This window comes from Eptesicus fuscus, chromosome 17 (assembly GCF_027574615.1).
Source record: "Eptesicus fuscus isolate TK198812 chromosome 17, DD_ASM_mEF_20220401, whole genome shotgun sequence".
NCBI classification, from domain to species: Eukaryota; Metazoa; Chordata; class Mammalia; order Chiroptera; family Vespertilionidae; genus Eptesicus; species Eptesicus fuscus.
This window is the reverse complement of record NC_072489.1, coordinates 59,843,165-59,867,174: the sequence shown is the minus strand read 5'-3', so window position 1 is coordinate 59,867,174 and position 24,010 is coordinate 59,843,165. Positions and strand designations below refer to the sequence as shown.

The following is a 24,010-nucleotide window of genomic DNA, read 5'->3' as shown; positions in this document are numbered from 1 at the left end:
GGCTGCACCTGAAACCCAGCCAGGAGGCTGCTGCTGCTGCTTAAAGGGGCAGGGGGTGAGGAAGGGGCTGCAGGGGTGGGGCCTGGAGGTGTGGGTGCCTGCAGTGCCACCAGCACAAGGCGGGTAGTGGTTACGTCCTTAACATAAGGAATGGCTGGTGTTAACTGTTTTGCAACGTTTCTTTGTAAATACCGTAAGACCCGAACTTTGAGATTCACCTTCCTTCCTGCGTCAATGCTTGAGCCAGGTGATTTTGCTTTTGGGAAAATTAAAATCAAAACTCTCAAAGTTGACCAATTTTGTTTCTTGAATTGACGTAGTTCTAACCCATGTTTCATCTTAAGAACGGAGCGACTGACACCGAGGGCTTCTGTGGGGCTGTGCTTTTCAATCACACGCGCTCCACGCGGTCGCTGCAGCCCTCTGGAGTCTGGTGGTGCAGGAGGCAGGTCGAAGGCCCCGGAACATCTCAAGCAGAGGTGTGCCGTGGTGCGATGCCCGTGAATTTCAGAACAGAATTTTATCACTTTTTATTGAAAACTGCACCGAACGCTAAATGTCCACCTTTACAAGAAACAATACAGTAACGTAACTCACACTAAAACAAAACATTTCTGATAGCCATTATTTTTCTGTTTGGGACAGTTTTAAAGGTTTTTGTCACAAAAACAGGAATGTACCTATACAAAGGCTCAAAATAGGCCATCTTTTAAACAAAAAGGCAATGATTCACAAAAGACTATGAATATAACATGTAACTAGTTGATACAAATCTAATAGGATTTGTTAAAATCAGTCACATCTAATAACACACCTGAAGTGTTCTTGTATAAAATATCACGTGAAGAAAAGAAGGTTTTATCAATGTCTAAAAAAGTGGGTTTGTTCATAGACAATCTGACAAGTTACCATAAAAAGTGTTTCCTGAGACATAAGGAAATGCAACATTATTCTCCTTGAACCTTTCAGCTCAAGACTTTCCACTCAATAAAATAGCTGAGGATCTGAACTGAGAAAATATATTTGAGTACAAACAGCTTGTGAAACTTAATACTTTTTTTTTTTTTTTTTTTGCATCATTAGAGGGTATTAGGTAACTCACAACCACTCGCCCGCTCAGTATGCAGTTCGGGCGGGAGACTTCTGTCCAGGAGCGACTGTCATCCGTCCGTGCGTGCAGCGAGCTGTCTGACCCAGGCGAGCAGTTCCTCCCGGTTTCGCAGAAATGCAATCTTCCTATTAGCAAAGAGGTGACCAGCCCCGAGGACCGCAGGGACGAGAGTCACAGGACGGGGATTGCCTCTTAATGTTTTTTATTGATGTTTGGAACTCTTGACGCAACGTTCTATACAGCCAGGTGTCCAGGACCTGCTGTGCCCCAGGGGCTGATAAAGGAAAAAGATCTATTCTTTGTGATTGGATGCACAGATGAAGAACTTAACACACAATAACAGAAGTTGGTCGTTAATTAATCACGTCCTAGTCTTTCCGGGCCTCCCTTCGTGAGCAGAAGGCATCTTCCGTTTCCCACGTCTCGGCTTCTAGCTCTCGTAACACTGATGTCCATGGTGTGTGTGCCCAGAATCAGCCACGAAGACGGCCACGTTCCTCTCCTCTCAGCTCCTCTGTTGTCCACTGTCTCTTGGTCCCAGGTTCCTGACCTTGGTCTCCTCTGCTATTGCTCGTTGGGGTGCTCTCGATTGTCCCCGTGTTTGCTGGGCTGGTTGGGAGAGGGTGCTTGGGAAGGGTGCGCCACTGTGGGCAGGCTGTGCGTCACGGGGATGCCTCCGGGGATGATCCCTTCCATGGCAGCAGGAAGCCCCCCCGGGGCCACGCCCACGATGCCCGGCGGGTATCTAAGGCGCAGAGAAGGGCAGGTAAGTCCAGGGCAGGAAATGCCACGCGCTGGGCCCCGCCCACTTCCGGTCTCTCTTATGGGACGATCTGTCAGCCTACCTGCCCCGAGCAGGGAGGAGCCCGTGTAAAAACTCAAACGTGGACGTAAGTCACGAGCAACAAGGCCCGTTTGTCTAATCAGAACACGGTGTCCGCCCTTCCTGCTGTGGGGCTCTGCCCGCCGTGCGGGATCCTGCACAAGACTTGGCCCCCAGCAGGCAGCGTGGAGCCCTCTCCAACTACATGTGGCCGCCTGGGCTGCTGGCGTGTGGCAGGCAGAGCAGCGGGCATGTGCTGGCGGCACGCGCCGTGAGCCCAGTGTCAGGCTTGGAGGCAGCCACTCAGAACAGCGGCCGCCAACCAGTGGTCTGTGAGGTCCGAAAGGTTGGCGACGCCGATTTAGAATTCTTGTTGCCAACTGCCCGACACTGGCTCTCTCCCTGCAGGAGCCGCCCCCTCCCTGGCCAGGGCTTCTCAGCGCGGACACGGGAGAACTCGGAGGGCGCAGGAGGACCGGCACGGGGCTGTGAGCGAGCGCTGAAGCTCAGCTGTGCTCCCGGGGGCCCAGGGCTGCGTACTCCGCCGCCACCCCCCAAGCACGGGCAGGCGGGTTCCATGTCCTGGGCCAGGGCTGCAGCGCCTCCTCTATGGGGAGGACCCGCTCCCTGGAATCAGGTGGAGGAAGAGGACTCTGGGAAACCCCTGCTGTGTCCCCTGCATCGACGTCAGTCACTGTGGACCCACCTCCCCTGGTCTCTGGCCAGAAAAACAATCACTGACAGACTGTCTTTCCCTGGAGACCTGGCTGTGGAGGGGCTTCAGAAGGAACGGGGGCTCCTCGCCCAGTGCTCCGGCCCCTTTAGGAAAGGAACTCGGTTCCAGGCGGGACCCTGAGGCCTGGGAAGAGTGGGGGCAGGAGGAGATCCCTCCGCCCGGGTTGGGTGAGCTGCCCGTGTGGCGTCCCTCCCGCAGCCTCACCTGTAAGTGGCGCCGTTGAGCTCCGGATGGATTGCTTGCTGGTCTATGACTGACCAAGGAGCCGTTGTAACAAAGAATTCCTTGTTCACACAGTTCCTTAAGCTTTCGGGGATGCGACCTGGAACGAGACGGTTACATGGTTCCTAGGGGCGAGGGGATGAAACGTCAGACTCAGTAGCGGCTTCCGGGGAACAACCTCCGTGGTTTGTGCTGACAGATCTGACAGCTCATCTTCCTCCGGGGAGGGACGGTCCGGAGCCCTGAGCTCCAGCCCGGCCGTCAGCCAGGACAGAGAGGGGCAGGGCCCGCCCGGTGCGCTGGCTGCGGTGGCCCGAGAGGGACCGGCGTCCTCTGAGACTTCGCTGGGGACGTGCACAAACGGCCCAACCCACTCCAACTCAACCCGCCTGAGAGCTCATGGCTGCCCACAGCAGACGCCCCCCGGGCCGGGGCTCACCCGTGATGGCGCGGCGGATCTCGGTGGCGGCGGCCTCCCGCATCTCCAGTGAGGCCTGTTCACTGTACCAGGCCGTGTGGGGCGTGCAGATGAGGTTCGGCGCATCTTTCAAGGGCCCCTGAGCAAAGCTGGAGGAAGGCAGAGCACGGCCCTGAGGAGCTGGCCGCCCCCCGGGGCGGCTCACCCCTGGCGGGCAGGGAGGCTGGCGCGGCTGCGCTGTGACCCCAGGGCCAGGAGCAGCCAGGGACGCACAGAGAGAAGGACCAGGGAGGCCCGGAGATCGGCCTGTGAGCCGCGTCTGCAGACCAAGCAAACCACCCCTGTTCCTGCCTCGTCCTTGGCTGATCCCTGTGGGGACCTTCCGGCCCCTTTACTGTTAGCGAGAAGGCACTGCAGCCGCAGACGGGGCCTGTCCGTGTGGGAGAGGGCCTGTCCGTCCGTGTGGGAGAGGGCCTGTCCGTCCGTGTGGGAGAGGGCCTGTCCGTCCGTGTGGGAGAGGGCCTGTCCGTCCGTGTGGGAGAGGGCCTGTCCGTCCGTGTGGGAGAGGGCCTGTCCGTCCGTGTGGGAGAGGGCCTGTCCGTCCGTGTGGGAGAGGGCCTGTCTGTGTGGGAGAGGGCCTGTCTGTGTGGGAGAGGGCCTGTCTGTCTGGGAGAGGGCCTGTCTGTCCGTGTGGGAGAGGGCCTGTCCGTCCGTGTGGGAGAGGGCCTGTCTGTCTGGGAGAGGGCCCCAGACAAAGTGTGGGGCCAGGTGGACGCAGAGGGCGGGCGGCCAGACCCACCTGAAAGGCTCCGACTCGTGCACGTCGAGGGCCGCCCCTCGTATCCGCCCCTCCTTGAGGGCCTGGGCCAAGGCCTTCTCGTCCACCAGCCCGCCGCGGGCCGCGTTCACCAGGAAGGCCCCTTGCCTCATCTGGAGGAAGGAAGAGCGTTAGCGGAGGCGCAGGCAGCAGGAGCCCGAGGGGCGTCTCGTGCCGGCTTCTGCCGATCCTGCGAGGGACTCAGCGGGAAGCCTGGCTCGGTGCCGCGCTGGAGGCAGGCCCCGCCCCACGGGCTCCCCGGGCCCTCGCTGCTGTCTCGGGGACTTCCCTGCTCACTGGGCCGTGGCCCAGGCCCGTCCCCCTGGCTGCGGAGCCGGCCGAGGGCGCCCACCTGCTTGATGGTGAAGTCGTTGACCAGGTGGTGGTTGTGCTCGTTGAGGCTGCAGTGCAGGGACACGCAGTCGCTCTGGTACAGCAGGTCCTGCAGGGTGTAGACCCTCTGCACGCCCAGGGACCGCTCGATCCCGTCCTGCAAGTAGGGGTCGTAGAAGATGACGCTGAAGCCAAAGGCCTTGGCTCGAACGGCGACCGCCTGCCCCGTGCGACCTGCGCAGAGAGAGAGCGTCCAGGTGAGCGAGACTGGCCCCTCCTGAAAGCACGGGACTGGCCTCCATGTGCGGAAAGAGTTTTCAAAAAACGACGGCAAAGGGCGCAGCCAGAGCAGGGAGCGCCAGCACGGACTTGTGTGCCGGCCAGGGCAGCCCCACTGAGGCCCCGTCGTCCAGGCTGAGAAGCAGCCAGCTCTCCTCAGAGCCACTTGCAGAGCGCCGGACCTGGCGCGCCAGCAGAGGGCGCTGTGGCTCAGCACACCTGCCTTCCGTCCCGCCTCCCAGGCCAGGCGGCCCGTCCACTGAGTGATCACAGCAGACCCAGAGATGGCAAGGTGTGCAGCTCCTCCTGCCCCACGCAGCTGTCCCCTCGGCCACCCGAGGCCTGACCCTCAGTCCCCAGAAACAGCCCGAGTGCAGGGCTGCGTGCCGGAGCCTTCGACAGCCGGGCCAGCACGCACCCGCCCGCGTGCGTCACGCCCTCCCCCGCTTACAGACCAGGGACCAGCAGAGGTCAGTAACCCCGCAGGGTCACGGAGCCCCTCCCCCTCCCAAATGCCACGTGGGGCCCCGCTTGAGCTGTGTGCCCAGCAGCCGTGTCACCACGGACAACCGCGGACTCCGGCAAGAGCGCTCCAAGCCGGTGACCTGGCCACCTGCTGACTCATCTGCAGGGACGCCCGCTGTCACCGCGCCTGCGCTGAGGCCCCCGGCCCCGGGCTCCGCTCACAGCAGACCCTGTTCGAGCCCCAGAGCACCTCTGCCCACGGGCAACTGGCAGGCACAGCACCTTCCTGCTGCCCCTCCCCCCCCCCGAGAATGCCCCCCGCAGACAGCAAATCCAGTCACGGGACCGCAGGGACCCTCACCCCCAGCAAAGGGCAGCCGCACGTACCAAAGCCGATGAGGCCCAGCGTCTCCCCGCGGATGCGGGCTGCCCCCGAGGCGACCTCCCGGATCTGCTCCACGCTCTGCACCCGCGTGCCCTCCCGCAGCGCCTGGTACAGCCACGTGTTCCTCCGGTACAGGTTGAGGACGTGGCAGAGGGTGGAGTCGGCCGTCTCCTCCACGGCCGCCGACGGGATGTTGCACACGGCGATCCCTGGAGAGGAGGAGGCGGCCTGGGGTGAGCGCCCCCTGCTGCCCAGGTCAGAGGCGGGAGACAGGGCTGGGGGCGCAGAGGCCAGTGAAGCCGCTTCTGAGGGCACAGCCGCCCATGGAGGCCTCGCTCACAGGGCCCCCTCAGTGCCACATTGGGGACCACGGGCAGCACCCCCAGGGCTGTGCGCCAGGCTTCTTCCCAAGCTGAGGGCTGGGGGCAGTGCATGGCAGCCATGGCTGCAGGGGCAGGGCAGCGGACCCCTCTTTACCACCCAGGAGGGAGGCAGCTCAGCGCGCAGGCACCAGTGCGCACCCGGGGCAGAGGTCACGAGACCTAGGCTGACAGCCCCCATCCTGGCCTCCCTCAGAAGGGCCCGAGCGCGGAGGGGCCGGACGAGAAGGCAGGCCCCGCGGCCGTCTGGGGGATGGGCCGCGGCCAGGGGCTCAGGCCCCCCAGGAATGGCTGCACCCGAACTCTGAGACTGAGCTCCTTGGGCCCAGCCGGCACCTCCTCCAGGACTTTCCAGGCGGGGGCGGGGCGCACCTCCAGGGCCTCTCCGAAGGCCACAGGGCTGGGCTCAGCACCCAGAGCCCCCTCAGCGCCTCGCCCTCCGCCGGGAAGGCCCAGACCCCACACGGCAGCTGCCGGGAGGCGGGTGCCCACAGCCCGCACCTCTGCACCTGCAGGCACTTTCCTCTGAGCAGCCGCCCCGGGCTCAGCGCTGACCCAGCCCTCGCCGCGCACTCACCCAGCTCGCCAGCTGCCTTGATGTCGACATTGTCGTAGCCGCTCCCTATCCGCACGATCACCCTCAGGGCCTTGAACTTCTCCAGGTCCTCCCGGGTGAGGGTGATGGTGTGGTACATCATGGCGCCCACGGCCTCGTTCAGCACCTGCGGGGGACACAGCTGCAGGCCCACGTCCCCGGCGCCCAGCAGGCGGAGCACAAGGTCTGGGACAGCTCCCCCGACCAGGGGCCTGCTGGTGACTGACCACCCAGGGGTGGGAGGGGCGGGGGGAGGGGAGGGGGCGGGGAGAGGGACCAGCCAGGGAGCCCTGGGGTGGGCCGGGGACCCACCTTCTCGTGGATCTCCTGCGTGGACTGCGCGTCACAGAAGGCCACGGTGGCCAGGTCCTTGAGGATGGGCATCTCCACCGTGCAGTCGCGGCCGTCCAGCAGCGCCACCAGGGGCCGGGGGTGCAGGGGGCCGTTCATGATCTGGGGGCGGATACCTGCGAGGAGCGGCAGGGCTGGGTGGGCAGGCGGAGGGGCCCGTCCCACACCCCGTGGGCAGCGTGATGCGTGTCCGGCACCCTGTGCGGGCCCGCGCCCACCCCGTCCTCAGCCTGTGGGGTCTGCAGGCCGCTGCACAGCCAACGGGGCGGTGCTGGGACCGCCGAGGGGCCTGGGCGGAGAAGGTAGGATGCTGCCTGCTGGGCCCTCGGGTGGGTCCAGTGCCTCTGACGACCTCACACGGAGCCGGCAGGAGCCACGTGGAGCTAACGCCATCGCCTCGTGGAACTCGGGCCAAGGAATCTGGTCAAGGCCACGCACACCTCCGTGGCCCCGCCTCGCACCCACCCGGCTCCTCACCGCACACTAAGAAGCCGCGCCCGAGGTGCCGCACGGTCAGGCCCGTGGCCTCTGCCCTGCACAGAGCCCCGGCACCGCGGCGGCCGGTGGACAGCGCTGACCGAGCAGACAAGGCCTTTGTCCTGGCCTCCGAGGACGGGGCGGGGGAGGGGCCGGCTCTCAAGCAGTCGGGGTCCCTCCCAGCCCGGGGGCAGCAGGTGAACACCAACTGCCTCCCCCAGGACCCGGACGCCCACCGCCTCGACCCCCTCAGCTGGCCCGTCCCCGGAGAGGCCCAGGTGTGCATGTAAGCGGGCGGGGCTCCCCCGAAGACCCGGGTGCTGTCTTGGGACAGGCCCTCAGACCCCAGCCCTGCCGGGAGGGAAGAGGGGAGCCGCCAGTTCCCGTGGAACCACCTTCTCATCTCCCTCAACACCACGCCTTCAGCCCGTGAGGGGACGGGGCGGAGGGGCAGGACCGCGCTGGAGGGGGGAGCCTGCCCGGCCACTAGCTCCCACGTCTGCCGAGGAAATGGTGAGCCGGCCCCCCTCTTCCCCCCCCCCCCCCCCCCCCGCTGCCCAGGGCCGGCTCCCCCGGGACAGGCAGTCCCTCCCACAGGGTGAGAGCCCCCGGACTGAGCCCCACAGGAAGGAGGGTCGATGGGACAAGGTTTGCAGAGTTCATGGTCACAATGAGAAACCCAAGTTGCTAGTTAAGCGCTACCACCCGGAAGGGTGGCGGGCACCAGGCAGGCGTCCGAGAGGCTGGGGGCTGTCACCAGAGATGTCATCCACAGCATCAGTGCTCGCGTCGCGTTACCCGGGAAACAAACGCCAGGTTGCCTAGCAATCACCTCCCTCCCGCCTTGGCGCCCCTCTCTCTGGTGAGACTCGGCCAGTGCCCTCACCCAGGCCGGGCAAGCAGAAGGCAGCGGGGCTGGGCCCTGAGGCCGGCGCCCCGACCTCGGCCCCAGCCCGAGACCCGGACGGAGCCGCAGCGGAGCCGCACGGCTGAGGGTGCTGCTGAGGGCTGGGCGGGGGCAGCTGGGCGGGTGGGCACCGCGTGTCCTGCGCGAGGTCTGGGGAGCCCCGCGGAGGGCGGCTGAGGCCGCTGCCCGGAGGAAAGGGGCTGCTCCCCAGGCCCGGAGGGTCCCTGCACCTGCCCGGGGCCGAGCACGCTCCGCAGGGCGCAGCAGCGGAGGCAGAGGGCCCCGAGCACCGGGAGGAGAGGGCCCCGAGCACCGGGAGGAGAGGGCCCCGAGCACCGGGAGGTGAGGGCCCCGAGCACCGGGAGGCAGAGGGCCCCGAGCACCGGGAGGAGAGGGCCCCGAGCACCGGGAGGAGAGGGCCCCGAGCACCGGGAGGAGAGGGCCCCGAGCACCGGGAGGCGAGGCTGCACCGGGCTCAGCGCTCTGACCGCCGGACGACCGTGAGTGCACGGGGTGACCGCCGCCTCGTGCATCCGGGTCTGTAAACACGACAGCAGGCGAGACTGCGGGAAACGGCAGCAGCTCGGCTGGACCGCAGGGTGGGGCGCCCGCTTTCCCTGTCGTCGGAGATTTGGGGGGAAATGCCACGGCACATGCTCAATGAGTCACCAAAGTGAGGTTTGTAGTAAAAGGCGAGGCTACCAATTCCCAGACACTGCTCCCCCCTCAGCGCCAGGCCCAGCGAGAACCCGTGTCGCCCTCACCCCGTTTCCCGGCCAGGGAGGAGTAGCGACACCCCCAGGGCCAGCGACTCCTGCTGACGCGCGTCAGAGGGTCCCGGTGGCCCTCCCTCAAGCTGACTGCTCCCTCCCTCAGCACAGGAAGGCCAGCAGGACGACCGGCTGGGACCGGTGGGGGGTGGACAGGAGCCAGGTGCCCGTCTTGCCAAGGCCTCGCACCAGGCACTGCCCACACCTCCTCCGAGGACGCTGGTCCAACCCGCACGGAGTCGCACCTGCCCCGCCCTCGTCCCATGGGCTCCCAGCGCCTCGCATGCAGCCTGGCGCCCAGGTCAGGTCTCCCCGGGCCGGGAACGTACCCCTGCACCGCCCATGCCCATCGAGCCTTCGGGGAGCTGGCCTTGCCGGGCCGCCCAGGGGACAGCTGCTGGGGAGACCCACCGGGTGGGTGAAGCCCCCTCAGCGGGTTTTGCGTTCGCGGCCGTCAGCTGGGGGCTAGGGCGGGAGCTGGCCACCGAGAGGACGGCCCTGGTCGGCAGATCGTGTCTTAAACGAAACAAGGGTCCCGGTGACAGGCGGACGGAGCCGGAGCCGGAGCCTAGACCCGTGGGAACCACTCACCCAGTTCAGCGAAACGCAGGACTCCCGCGCCGTCAGGAACACAAACACCTGCGTCCCTTTAACCGGCCCCCGGAGCGGGCCCCCCGGAAACTCCCCGCCCCCGGACCTCAGTCCAGGCCCACGCGGGGACCTGGGACCGGGAAAGGGACAGACACGTCTCCTTTTCCAGCAGAGCCGGGAGCCGTCATCGCTGCTCGATGGTCCCTGCACTCACACCGGCCCTCCGGCTGGGCGAGCCTCCCGGGGGCTCCTGGTTGGAGGGTCGGCTTCTCACCACCCGGTCCCCAGGGAGCCTCCGAGGCCCTTTGCTCCCAGCAGGGCCGGCTGAGCAGCACCCCCTCAGGCCCAGCGAGGAGGACGGCCGAACCCAGCACCGTCCACAGTGCAGCCAGGACGGAGGCTCCGCGTCTGGTTTTGGTAAAACGCTGCTTCCCCAAAGGCCGGGCCCCCGTGGGGGGCTGGGAGGGCGGGGCCTGGCCGGGGAGCAGCTGGTCCCAGGTGTGGGGTCCCACTGGCTTCCTGTCCAGGTGAGGCCAGGGACAGGCCCTGAGGGAAGGGCGATCGGCACGTTACTAGTCAGCACGGCTGGGCCACCCCAGCTGCCCCTGCAGGTTGGGCCACACCCCGTGCACCTCCCTTTACACAGGGCTCAGGGCGCAGAAGGAACACTGCAGAGAGCACCCCAGGGCCCCCTCCTCCAGGCAGCTCCTCCCAGCCGTGGGGAGAGGAGCCCGGGGACTTGCCGCTTTCCCTCCGAGCTGCGCTTTGCCGGGACCCGGAGCCGCCGCAGGGCCACAGGACGGAGCAGCGTCCCCCAAATCTGAGCCTCACCAGCGCCGGGCACTCGGGTTGGACCCCGAGGCCGTGTGCACGCGCTCTGCTCCAGCCCTGCCCCCTCGTGGGGACCCCAGTACTGGCTGCTGGGGTTTTTGTGTTTTTCTCAAATTCTAAAAACGTGCCACGGCAACAACACGGGATGTTTGAGGGAAATGAGGAGACGAAAGAATGATGCCCGAGTGGGGGTGGGGCTGGCACCGCCTGCCCACTGCCAGCCCATGTGCCCGGCTCCTGGGGGCTGATGGGACTTCACAGGAACCCCAGGACCCATGGTCAACCCACCGCCACACCACAGCCCCGCCCACCCCGACCCCCAAAGTGAGCGCCTGGAGGGTCCTCACACCCAGCGGGGGCTCTGGCTCCATCTAGAACTGGGGGTGAATTTTTTGGGTTCAGCAGGGCCCGGGAGAGCCCCTAACAGACTGAGGGCACCCCCACTCTAACAAGGAGGACACCCCCTTTCCTTCCAAAGCACAGGAAGCAGCGGCAGCCAGCAGGGGCGGCCGCCACCCCGAGCCCAGGCCTGCCCACCCGCACGGAGCCCTCCGTCACAGGCGCGTCCCCGGAACCAGGGGGACCAAGGCCGGGCGCCCCGAGGAGGGCACAGGAGGCCGCCGGGGCCCAGTGCCGGAAACAGACTGCCCCGCTGCTGCCACGCGGCCGCCGGGGACGGCGAAGTCCAAGGCTTTTTGCGGACTTTCCCGTGTGGCCCTGAAACCAAGGAGGAGAGGGGCTGCTCAGGCCCGGGACAGGCTGGCTAAGGAGCGTCCCCTCCGTCTTCTCCGCTCTGACTTCGTAGAACCCGCGTCCCTCAGCGCGCAGGCCCGCGCCGGCTCCGGGAGACCGCAGACCATCACGCCCTCGGGCCGAGCCCGCTGTGAGCTCGTGGCTGGGGGAGCGCCCTCTCAGGCAGGGCCCCTTCACTGGGAGCCCCGCTCCCGCTGGACACATCCCTCTGGCTTTGGAATTCCTGCCTCCTGGTCGGGGGACCTGAGTCTCCTGTCAGCACCGGCAGCTTTTCTCTTAAAAAACTGCCTGCCTGCGTTAGAAGGCTAGCTGGCAAAGGCAACACCTCTGGGTGTGGGCCGCCACTGGGCTGTCCCCCCATCCCAAAGCCAAGAACTAAGGGCAGAGCCAAGGTTGGCTGCGAGGTCAGTCTGGATGGAAGAGGCCGGGCAAATCCTGCCAGGCCCGACGGTGGGGGACCATCCCGCTGCCCGGGAAACAGGAGGCCGCGGCGGTGTGAGCTCCCCCCGTGGGCAGGATCCTGGGGGCCGGGCGGGGCGGGGCGGCCACACCCAGGCCTCAGCTCGGAGCCGGGCGCAGGAGGAGCGAGGGAGGCCCCTGAGGACAAAGAGCCAGAGCCGCGTCTGAGGCCAACAGGCTGTGGCCACAGAAGCAAGCGGAGCCTGTGATTTCCCGGATGCGGGGCCGATGTGTTTCGTGTTTTACTTGGAAAGGCTGCGCTGCGGGCGCCCCAGAAACACCCCCCCCCCCCCCGTGCAATGCGGACGGGACGCTTTGGCAGAGCGAGGGGAGTCCCTGCGGTTCCAGGGGCGGGACTGGCCTGACCTGGAGGTCAATGTCACCCTGCAGGGGCCGAGCAGCGGCGCCCACACCCCGAAGTAAAGGAGACCGACGCCCTCCTCAGGCGCATCCCGTGACTGGATGGGGTCCAAGCTGCACCCCAGGGGCCCCAGAGAAGCGGCGGGGAGGGAAGGGGAGGCTGAGAGCGGGCCCCTGGCAGCCTGAGCTCTGCTGTGCACCCGCTGCGCCTGCCCACCCTCAGCCCGGCCCACACCCCTGACTCAGGGGCGGGGCATCGCTGTGACAGCCGCTGCGGAAGGTTCTGTGCTGTGCCAGTCACCAGGTCAGCGTGTGAGGACAGCAGCCGCCCAGCTGTCACTCACATGGCCCCCTCCTCCGGCCCCCGGACCAGCAACCAGGAGCCTGTTATTTCTCCCGAGAAAGCCAACCGGGATGAAGCGAGTTCAGGGCAAACACGTGAAAACATCCAAACGGTGAAGGACTACAACCAGGCGGTACCCCAGACCCCCGCCCGGCCCCGTCCAGATGAGAAGGGAAAGGGAGCCAGACGGAGACTGAGATGAAGCGTTACTCAGGCCAGCTGTGACCCCAATGGCCGCGGCAGCCACGTCTAGATTTAAAGATCACTGTCTCCCATCTGCTCAGGGCCCCCGTCCGCTCAGCTCCCCCGCCCCCCGGTCCGCTCAGGGCCCCCGTCCGCTCAGGGCCCCCGTCCCGCTCAGGGCCTCCCTGTCCACTCAGCTGGCCTGAGCGAGGTGGGGCTGCCTTGTGAGGTCCAGTGTCTGGCCCTGAGGCCTGGGTGCTGCCCTTCAGGATGCGACCGATTCCAACAAACCCCAACCTGGCTGCTGATCCTACACCTGCAAAATGCCTCGTGCGCAGGTCAGCTCCTGGGGAGGCCGAGCTCCGCCCCACCCCGCGCAGATTTCGGGGAGGGTCATGCTGACATGCGGCAGGGAAGGCTGGCGGCCAGGGCTCCGGGACAGGCCATCTGACAGAGAAACGTATTTCCTGGCCGACTTCCGACGCCCCTGGCCTGCTGCCAGGCAGCAGAAACAATCACTAGCCCTCGGTCCGCAAACAGAGCGCTAACCATCACACACACAGCTCAGACGAAGAGCCCCCCAACCAGGGAGCGGCGGCAGAGGCGGAGGAAATGAGCAGGAAAAGGAGAAGAGCAGGCAGCGGGGCAGGTGCTCCTGCAGCAAACCCTTCCAGGACTTCAAGGAGGAGATAATCTTTCTGTGATTATGACCAAACCCTCCCGTTGCTTAGCAACACATAATTAAGGAATATGTTTTCAGATCCGCTTTTCAAGCCCAGCCATTATCAGATGAAATTACTGGAGCAACAAATGTCATCGCCATGCAAATCAGCGGGCTGCAGAGAAAGAATGTGTGACTGGAGGGAGGAAGCGGGCCTGGAAAATTATCTGACCTTCCTCCCGCCACACGTGGATTTTTTTTTAACAAAAGGAAAGTAAACTGTGTTCAGACTTAAAACAGAAACCCACACGTGAGACAAACACCAGACCCTGCAGAGACAGGACTCCGCCCGGCGCAGCAGGCCTTTCAGCCGGTCAGCGGCCAACATGCCGGCGAGAGGCTCCCGGGACCACCGCTGTCCAAGGCCCATCTTCACGCCACTGTCTTCACCTCGTAATAGTCATTCTGAAGAAATACACTCACTTAAACTGGATTCCATTTTTAAAAATTATGTTGGGGAGGCAAGAGAGGAAAACAGATTTACAGCTGGAACTGTGGGTAACGATCCAAGAGCTAAAATAAAAACGCTGGCACCCCCTGGAAGCTTACCCACAATGCCCCGGAAGCACCGCAGCGACTGTGGGCTCACATCTGGATGAGAAGAGAACCTCTGGGGGTCCTGTTCCCGACCGGGAAGCAGAAGCCCCGGCACCTCCAGTGCTTCTCAAACAGGGAGCCGCGGGCGGCACCCCTGCCTGGTTTCCTGCCCGACCAGGGCAGGCCCCCGAGGCGTGTTTCCCACGGTGGCGCAAGTCCTGGCCAGTGAGCGACACGGTCTATGGGGTGCCGGACAGCACCCCGCCTTCTCCAGAGCCCCCTAAGAACTGGCAGCTGCGCTCTGTTCCGAATGATCTGAGCTTCTCCCACACGGCCACGTTTCAGCACCAGAAAGGAAAACCCACAGATCAACGTGAGCTCGACCACAGAGTGGGAAGGCAATGGGGCCCGTGGGCCCCGGGGCCATCTGCCAGGCTGGGCACTGGCCGCGGTGCCTTATGGGTGTGTGCGGTGTGTGTGTGCGTGAGAGCGTGTGGTGTGTGTGCGGTGTGTGTGTGCGTGAGAGCGTGTGGTGTGTGTGTGGTCTCTCGAGCTTAGCCTGAAAGCGAAGAATGCCAGGACCCACTGTCGACCCCTGCCCTCCTGTCCCCTGCGGGTCCCTAGGAGGGAGGGCGGGGAGGAAGGAGGGGTGCATTACTTGGTTCTGGAGCAAGCATGGTGGACACGATGATGGGGGCCCCTGTCCGCCGGGCCACCTTCTGGTAGGGCGAGTGAGGCACGTGGAGGCTCGGACCGGCTGGCTCCCCGGGGACCAAGGGCTTCCGCAGGAGCTGGGCGCCGCTGTGGGGGCTGGGCAGGCTCCGTTCCCGCTTCAGCAGTTCCATGGGCACCGTGTACGCCGTGGAGTAGGCGGTCCTGGGGCCCGGGTTCGTCAAGGCCACCCCTGCCTGTGGGGGGTACGTGGGGCCCAGCCGCGCTGTCAGGGCGCAGGGGATGGGGGAGCTGTACCCAGAGTTGGAGGGGAAGTGGGGGGTGTGGGCACCCACCCCGGCAGAATAGGTAGCCGTCTCCAGGAGGTGCTGGGAGGGCGCGCTGGAGGGGCGGCGAGCTGGGTCTCCGCGGGGGGGTGCCGCCTGCAGGGGACCCACCGGCTGGGACTGCAGGCCCGCAGCGCCCAGGGAAGACGGGTCCCCGTGGAGCTCGCTGCGGTGGCTGAAGCTGCTGGAGCGTGTGCGGGGCGCGGGGCCCCCCGGACCCTGCCTCCGCAGCTGCATCTCGGTCCGGCAGTTGCTGGCCAGGCGGCTCAGGACGCGGGCCTGGCCCAGGTTGGGGGCGACGCACTTGATGTCGGCCTCCTCCAGCGTGGCCAGCACGGCCGGGCAGTCGAAGCCCTGCTGAAGCAGCGCCCCCAGCGTGGCCTCGGCCACCCCCTCGGCCCGCAGCAGCGCCAGGAACTCGGGCGGCGCGCTCCTCCTGCCCGCGGGCGCCGGGAAGGTCAGGTCGGCCTCAGCGCTCTCGTAAGCCAGCTTGGCGGAGACGCTCTCCTGTCCGTAGCCTCGACTGAGGGCGCCCGGGGCCGCCCCCGGCCCCCCTTCAGAGGCAGCGGCCCCAGCGGGGCCCACGACCAGGCACGTGGGGGCCGCCTGCCTGGCGGGGGCCGGATCCCCAAGCCTCTCGCCGACGTCCTCGTAGCCCTGGCCGGCGGGGTAGGAGGGCGCCTCTGCCCCGTACCTGCCGTGGGGGGCCAGCTCCCCGGCGTAGCGCGTGGGCGAGGGGGCCCTGCTCTGCGCCCGCTGCCCCAGCGCCATCGTTTTACCTGCGGGGTCCCGGTACAGGGGAGCTGCGTCCTGGGGGGCCGGGCCCCGGCCGTGCACGTGCTCCCACGTCACCCTGCTGCCGAGCACACCGTAGCCGGGCAGCGAGCGGCCCGGCCCCCGAGGCCCCTGCGCGGCCCCGGGCGGGTCGCCGTAGTAGTCCCGGGGCAGCAGGGCGCCGCGCGCGGCCATCACCGCCTGCCGGCTGTCGTAGAAGCTGAAGTCGGGCACGGAGCCCTTCCTGCCGGCCACCGCGCTGTAGAAGGCCTCGCGGCAGAGGTCGGGCGCGGCCTCATACCAGGACCCCTCTCTGCCCCCGTCCGTCAGCGAGCCGCTCCGGCCCGGGGCCTCGGCCACCTCCCAGGGGCTCTCGCACCAGCCGGCGGCATCCCAGCTCTGCGACCGCCCGACCCCGACAGGCCTGCTGGGCACCGGCATGGGCGGACGGCGGCCCGGCAGGGGGTCCCTCTGCACAAATCTTCAGACACGCGTCAAACCCGACTGGCTGCGTCCGAGCCCCTCGAGCTGGCAGGAGCACCCACGGCGGGTGTCCTATTGCCAAGGACGGCCTCAATTATTAATCCTCGGAACCCGAGAGGGCAGGCGGCCTGCCTCCCCGAGGGTGGGGGACAGTCTCCCCGCCCGCAGCCCCGCCCGAGCGCTCACAGGGCCCGGCTGCTCGGAGCGGATTAGGAGCTAAATAAAACCCTGAGCTTCCGTTCCTGCGACATCCACACGGCGGAAGCCCCGGCTCGCAGGCCTCCGCCCCGCAGCAGGAATTACCTCCACGCTCACCTCCCCCGGCCTCACCAGGGTGCTTTCTGGATGAGCACCGCCCCCTCCCAAAGGGGCCTGCCCCCACCCCTGCCTCCGAGCCCCTAAAAGGGACAGAAGGAAAGTAGGAAAAGACTTTAATGTCGGTCCAATCTTAATCCACCCGATGAAACGTTAATCCGCGGCGAACGGCTAAGAGCAGATTACATGGGAACAGGCAGGCTGGCGGATAAAAGGGCCCACGTCTCCAGAACGAGGCGCCCCTTGGTGATGAAGCCAGTGAATTCCAGAGCCCTCGTACCCGGACGGAAAACCAGCAGCACAGCCCCCGGACTCCTCACTGAGACGGGGCAGAGGTCAAGGGCTGTCTTCGGCCGCTATGGAGCCAAGCCAGAGGCTGCTCTTTAAAAAACGTGTTTTTATTGATGTCAGAGAGGAAGGGAGCCGGCAACGCGGGCCTGGGCCCTGACCGGAATCGAACCGTGACCTCCTGGTTCATAGGTCGACGTTCAACCACTGAGCCCCACTGGCCAAGCCACACAAAAAACCTTCTTTGATGTGAGAAATAGTGCAGATTTACTGTGAGGGAAGAGGGGTGCAGACCCGTTTCCAGGAACTGGAGGTGCAGGTAACGCGGGACAGCGCTGAAGGACAGCGCCCGCCGCCCGCCTCCCTGCTGGTCGGTCAAATTCTGTTTATCAGCACTTCCCCCAAAGCAGGGCTCTGGGACCACTGACCGGCTGTGGAATGGGCCCAAGTCTGTTTGGGGGTGCAGCCCGGGGACCCCAGGCTGTTATTTGAACGCTGTGGCCCCTATTTCTGACACCTAAATACCAACAAGGCCTCAAGGCAGCTGAGGAAATGCCCTCAGGCGGCGCAGACATCCCAACCCTCTCCCACACCCTCCGCCGCCGAGGCCGCGGGCAGAGAGAGGCATGGGGCAGACACGCTGGGTTCCGGGCACAGAAGCTGCTGTGCGGCCCGCATCCCGCTGCAAGGCCCGGCCCTCCTCGAGACAGTATTTCCTGGCTCACCAACAGCCCAGGACGTGTTCCCTTAGAACCGTGGTCGGCAAACTCGTTAGCCAACAGAGCCAAATATCAACAGGACAACGATTGAAATTTCTTCGGAGAGCCACATTTTTTAAACTTAAACTTCTTCTAACGCCACTTCTTCAACATAGACTCGCCCAGGCCGTGGTGTTTTGTGGAAGAGCCACACTCAAGGGGCCAAAGAGCCGCATGTGGCTCGGGAGCCGCAGTTTGCCAACCACGGCCTTAGAAGATACAGTGCAAAGGGCAGGCCAACGTAACAGAACGCCACCCGAACGGGGACAGCACTATCGGTTACAGATCTCCCTGGCACCGCTGGGCGCCTGGGGCGCTGGCGGTGGGCAGGCCCCGCCTCCGGGCTTCCGTCTCCTGGGCCTGGTTCACAGGCCTCCTCCCTCCCCGGCCAAGGCTGCAGACACAGGAAGGAGCACGCACAAGGCGGGTCCACGTGGAGACAAGCATCGGTCAGGACATGCCTTTGCCCGAGAAACACTGCCCACATCTCCCCCCCTCCCCGGCTCAGACTGTACTTAGGCCCCCAGCGGGGAGTCCGCCTCCACCCCCCACTGCCAGAGAGCCCGGCTGCGGGCCGGACACACAGCAGCAGTCCCGGCCCAGCGGAGTGACCCCAGACGGGGCGGGGCGTCTTTGACACCAAGCCTTTGTCACGGGTGGAATGTTAAGGCTTCAACACCTGCTGGATGTCCAGGTACCAGGCCCTGCTGTAGGCGTTCTGTCCCCGAAGGACGCGGCAGGCGGCTGTGATGATGTCACACCCGAGATGCTGGGGCCGGAAGAGGAGCTGGGCTGCCCAGAGCTCAGGGTGAGGGACCCCGGCCGAGCTCCAAAGCCAGCACTCACGGTCCAGAGTTCGGAGCCGACTGGGCTACTCCGCTGGGCAAGGAGAACCGCTGCCACTTTTCAGAAATTTCAAAAACCCCAAATGTCCCCGACTGTGTCACTGATAAAAGCAGCTGTTTGAGCATCAGAGAGGAACTGCTGAGAGACAACTGCCCCAACCCCTCATCAAAACGGGGTGCCGGGGCTCCTGTCAGCCAGGCCCAGCCGTTAGCCAACAGATGGCAGCTGCCTGAGCCTCAGCATTAGCGCTCCCGCTGTTCCTTCTCGTTCTTCTTGGAATAAAACCCACAGCAGGTGGCGATCGCGCCCCCAGCCGGCAGGCAGTCCCTTCCGAGATGTGACCAGAGCGAACCGTCTCCCGGTGGCTCCCCCGCCGCCCCAGCCTGGGTCTCAGCGGACGCCCGAGGCAGGCTGCCCGGAGGTGGGGCTGGGCCAGGGCACAGACAAGCTTCGGGGGCCCGGGTTCCCCATCCCACCCCGTCCCCACTTGGCAGCCACCCGGACTCCCTCGGCCGGGGCTCCAGTCCCGCTGAGATGACGGGTCTCCCCGTGTTGGGTGAAAACCCCGGACCAGACCCACGCTGCTCACCACCCGCAGGCCTGTGGGCACTGGAGGGTTCTGGAAAGGACCGCCTTTCTGAGAACCTCGTGGGGGCGACACCCAGCAAGACGGGCCCGTATCCGGAAGAGGAGCGAGTCCCCCAGACTGCGCTTCTGGTTCGGCGAGGACGCCCGCTGCAGAACGCGGTGCCCAGCAGAGCTGTCCTCTGAAACTGAGGGTGCACAGCCCCAGACACAGCTGCCCACCCCCCGTCCGAATGGCGACCTCGGGTTAGCGGCAAGACCTCCTGCAACCTCCTTCAGTTCCCTGCGGTGGGTCCTGCCGGTCCCAGGAGAGCCAGGAACGCAGGGAGGGGCGACCCTGAGCTCAGTCCTAGGGAAACCCCGCGAGCATGCCAGTCCACAGGACAGAAGCCCCTCGGAGAGGGTGGAGCAGAAGGGCAGGTCTGGGGTCAAAGCCTCACTCCTTTTCATAAAAAAAAAAGAAAAAAAAGAAAAAAGAGGCACGTGGTGAAACTGGGAACCCGAAGGCGGGCTCGCGTGGCTAACGGCCTCACTGTCCGTCCCCCGCCGCCCAGTGGTGTCTCCTCGGGGGACAGCCAGACCACCTTTGGGGGCCGTGCGGCCAGCCCTCCACTTCCTGGGGCCCCGGGGCCACGAGGCACAGCAGCGGAGAGCGAAGGCGGGAGGAACCCGGGGCGCCTCCCTGCGCCCGTGGCTGGGCCGGGCAGCCCGACCCCTCGGCTCCAGGGGACGATGTGAGGTGAGAGGGCCTCACGGCTCCGGAGTCCCACTTCCCACTTTTCGCTGAGTCCAGACGGCTGGTGTGTTCCTGCCAGCGTCTCAGAACTTACGTTTACAAACAGCTTCTGCCTTTAAGTTGTTCTTCCTCTGTCCCTGCAGTGTCCCCAGCAGAGCCACTCCCGTGAAAACCGGCTCGAGAGGTGGACACACTCCCAGGTACCTGGAAGCAGCAGGCGCCGGGGGGCAGGTGGCAGGGGGGCGGGCGGCAGCAGGAAAGCCAGGAGAAGGGAGGAGGCGCCAAGCGTTCCTCCGTCACCTTGTCTGGGTGCCTCCATCATTCCTACCCACCAGGGCCCAGCTCAGACAGCCCACCTCCTCCTGGAGGCCTCCTCCATCCACCCTCCGTCACTTGACCCCTGGTCCACGGAAGTCTGCCACCGTCACGGTGACACCGCCGTGCAGACAGCGCCAGGGTCCGAGCGCACAGCACGCAGACCTCTGCTCCCCGAGGGAAGACCGACTGCCCACCCCTTGGAAGCATCGGCCTCACCCAGCCAGGCGCGAAGGGGAGAGAAGGCCCTCTTGGCACACATCTTCTCCGACCAGGACTCGACGTCCCACCCCTTCCCGCGAGCGAGCCACCCAGCAAGAGGGACCGGAAGTGCAGAGACCACCAGCCGGAGCCACGGATGCGCAGAAGGCGCCCCCTTCGCCCCTCCCGCGGCTTCCAGCCCCGCTGGTGCGGAGCCAGTTCCTGCCTGGGCCTGGCAGGGGAGCTCGGGTCCCAGAGCCACCGAGTCCCCTAGGAGACCCGGGAGCCGGGCTCTGTGGGCAACAGTCACCCACATTTGGGACCCGCAGCAAAGAGCGGAAATCGACCAGAAGCAGGGGTCTCATTTCTCTGCGCCCCACTCCCAGGTTCTAGAAGGGAGAGGGAGAGGCCGTAGCAGTCTTGGGGTTCTAGCTACAGTCACCCCAAACACTGGTCATCAGGTTGAGCTGTGGGACGTGTCCCTGCCCAGGGACCTCGATATTGTGGGGGTGCTGTCTGCGGGACTACAGAGGCTGCCCTGCCCTTGGGCCTCCTGAGACGAAGGAGGCCTGGCCGGAGACGGGCACCTGGCTCTGGGAGGGATGTCTGAGGCCAGAGGGCGGGCACTGTCCCTCCGAGGGGCAGTGACAAGCCGGACGCACCGAGAGCACAGAGGCCGGGGGCCAGCCAGGCAGCGGGAGGTTTGCTCCCAGACACTGGCAGGGACAGGGCGCTGCCCACCTGGGCACAGGGGAGCCCCGCGGGATGGTGGGGCGAGAGCAGCAGCGGCAACACAAAACCAAGACCACGTCACCCTCCCTGGCCCTCGGAGGGGACACGGGGGGAGTGGACGCGGGCGGGCGGTGTGGACACGCCGCTCTTAGAATTGGCGAGTTTAAATAACCCTGCCGTGTGCAGAGCCCAACAGCGCATGGACAGGAGCGGAGAGAAGCTGAAGGCTGCATTTCACAGACGCTAAGCAACGGAACTACTGTACTTCCCGGCGTATAAGATGACTGGGCGTATAAGATTTTCCTGGGTTAAAGAGTCGTTTTATACGCCGGAAAATACGGTATATTGGACTATATTGATGGGATTAGACATAATGAATTAGATATATTGGACTACCATATTTTCCGGCGTATAAGACGACTTTTTAACCCAGGAAAATCTTACACGCCCAGTCGTCTTATACGCCGGAAAATACGGTAATAAAACATTCAACCTGATTCTCTCCTGCAGAAAGCGAGGGCCTGCGCCTCCAAACTGACCTTAAAACCAAGAACGGTGGCCCGGTGAGGAAGGCACGCATTTCCTTCCTCGCAGTGACTTCCACGAGCTTCGCCTTGACTGCCCTTCCTTTGCCGACCTCCATCGCTGACACAAGGGCTCGGTTCTAGCATTATCGACATTGTCTAGCTGACTGTTGTATATTTACATAGCTAAGGTAATTATCACTAATCACGTAATTACTGGAAATGTGGATAATTGCCTGATTCAAACATATAATTATAATGTATAGCAACATTATGAATCCCATTTTAAATATCCACATTTTGGAACTATTTGGAGATATTTATTACAAATGATTGTGGACTACCTATAGACAGCCAGCTTCAACACTGTTTCTTTTTTTTTTAATCCTCACCCAAGGATATATTTCCCATTGGTTTTTAGAGAGAGTAGAAGGGAGTGAGAGAATGAGAGAGAGAAAGGGAGGGGGGGGGAGAGGAGAGAGAGGGAGAGAGAGAGAGAGAAAGAAATTCATCAATTGGCTGCTTCCCACATGCGCCCAGAATGGGGACCGAACCTATAGCTCAGGTACCTGCCCTTGACTGGGAATCAAACCCGAGACCCTTTGGTGCCCGGGCGACCTGCGCCACCACAGCACAGTGACAGATCACAACGCTGACTGGCGCAGCCCGTCCATCATGCCAGCAAACACCCACAGAGGGAAACCAAGGCCTCTGGCCCGGAGCAGTCTGCCTGCAGGCCCTGCTCCCAGGCATCTCGATGGCTGGGTATCAGGCGTCACAATAAAGCCGAGAACACGGACACACGCACACAGGAGGGCTGCTGACACCAGTCACCGCCGGGCCTGTAGGTCACCTCACAAGACCACTGTCCCAGCGGGCCGGGATGGAGGCCACAGAGCAGCCGGAGCACCTGGGCCTCCGCCCTGTGCGTGACCTCGAGCCCCGACATCCGGGTGAAGGCGCCTTCCCCTGGGCAGATGCTCCACCGGCTCATCCATACAGGGAGCCCACGCAGGCGTTCTGCAGCGGCTGGTACTCATTCAGCAAATGTTTGGGACCACAATTTAGAAGTCACTGTGAGAGAGAATTCTGGGGTGTCTACCGGAGGGTGTGCTGTGGCGAAATCTCAGGATGTGTGACTGCTACTGTCTCAGGACCACGTTCACGATGCAGGTGAGACCGAAACCTCCGTTATAAGAAATGGGCAGGAGGCTGGCGACCCCTGCTTGGCGCCCTCCAACCCCGTTCTCTGCTCTGATCGCACCCCTAGACAACTCCGGGCTTGCGGGTGTGGGACCGGCCCACCGACATCCCTGACACCCACCTTGGGACTGTCCCTGGAGCTTTCTGGAACTGGAACAGGACCTAATGGCAGCTCCTTTCCACCGAAGGTCAAAAGAACATTGAAAAACCCCTCCCCAATCAGGTGAACCTAGGTTACGGGATGTTGTACAAACCACTGGCCCGAGGTGTGGCCTGATGTCACATGATGTCAATGCTTTGAAAGGTCAGAAGGCCCTGGAATGCCCGGAGATTATGGAGACCGAGAGACAGAGGGCTACCCGCTGCTCCCTGCTGGGCTCCGCACAGGCACAGCGCGGCTGACAGGTGGGCAGGAGTCTCTCTGCGAGGGTGCTGGCGCGAGGCCCAGTTCCCGGGGGTGGGGGGCGGGGGGTGCAGTGTCCGCGCAGGAAAGGATGCTAAGGAGATCCAGGCCCTGGGCCTTCAGAGCGGACTGCGCTCTCACAGCTCCGCTCCGAGGGTTCTGGAAAAGCCCGCCCGCCCGCCCTTAGGCCTGGCACTTCCAGCTGCGTCTCTACAGAAAGAAAGCAAAGGCAGCAGCTATGCCGTGGGAGCTCCCACTGAAGGGACACCACTGCCGCTGGACCAGCCTATCAGCCTGTGTGCGTGGACATTTTTAAATGTTTTTTTAAAGAATGCGTAAACCCCAACCTCTGCACCCCGCAGAACCCCAGGGAAGTGGGGACAGCGTGCTCTTACATTCCGGGGTCTCTCGGGCGCACCGCCACTCGGCAGAACGCGGCTCTGGATGCCTCCAACGCCCCCTCCCCAGTGGCTGGGGCCACGTCTACCCGGAGAACACTTCTATATGGACAACTGGTGGGGTACGCACTCCTGTCCGAGTTAGCGGGCCGACCAGCGTGGGGGCCCTCGCTGGAGCGGGCTCCCACCATTGCTGTGACAAGCCTGCGGCGAAGTCACCAGTGAGCACGCGGAGCCCCACGGAGCGGGCCTGGTGCCCGGGGGCGGCGCGGGCCATGCCGGGATGGCCCGCCCCGCCCGGACTAGGGGAGGGTGCCGCTTCCTCCACATGGCCGAGTGCTGTGGCCAGGCTCCCGCTAGATTTTAATCACGTCTGTTTTCCTCTCACGGCGGAAGCACTCCCAGGCACCCTGAGATGCCAGGGGTGCGCACACCACGAGGGCAGCGCTGGGCTCCTCGGGACCAATGTGTAATTCATCCTCGCAAACATCTTAATTCGAAACAGAGCAAGTCCGGAAACTTCAGGAAGTAAAAAAGATGGCTCTAATACACAGGTCTTTCATATGCAAATGGTCTCAGGCAAGTGGAAAAAATGGACCTTGAG

At 64.4% G+C, this 24,010-nt stretch overlaps 1 protein-coding gene across 6 annotated transcripts in view; it reads right to left on the bottom strand.

The window, feature by feature from the left end:
• Nucleotides 1-515: 515 nt before the first annotated feature.
• CTBP2 (C-terminal binding protein 2) overlaps nucleotides 516-24,010 on the bottom strand; it is a 100,394-nt gene continuing 76,899 nt past the window's right edge. For 4 of the 6 annotated variants that reach the window (XM_054729239.1, XM_054729238.1, XM_054729242.1 and 1 more), the window contains 8 exons: nucleotides 6,877-7,031; nucleotides 6,547-6,691; nucleotides 5,592-5,798; nucleotides 4,480-4,694; nucleotides 4,110-4,240; nucleotides 3,332-3,459; nucleotides 2,875-2,992; nucleotides 516-1,856 (listed from right to left, as the gene is read on the bottom strand). In XM_054729239.1, the coding sequence (XP_054585214.1) occupies nucleotides 1,676-1,856; nucleotides 2,875-2,992; nucleotides 3,332-3,459; nucleotides 4,110-4,240; nucleotides 4,480-4,694; nucleotides 5,592-5,798; nucleotides 6,547-6,691; nucleotides 6,877-7,031 (1,280 nt within the window). In that variant the 3' untranslated portion in view covers nucleotides 516-1,675. Of the gene's footprint in view, nucleotides 1,857-2,874; nucleotides 2,993-3,331; nucleotides 3,460-4,109; nucleotides 4,241-4,479; nucleotides 4,695-5,591; nucleotides 5,799-6,546; nucleotides 6,692-6,876; nucleotides 7,032-12,905; nucleotides 13,086-14,505; nucleotides 16,061-24,010 lie in introns of those variants that run through there. The other 2 variants (XM_008156140.3, XM_054729243.1) reach the window with 2 other exon arrangements.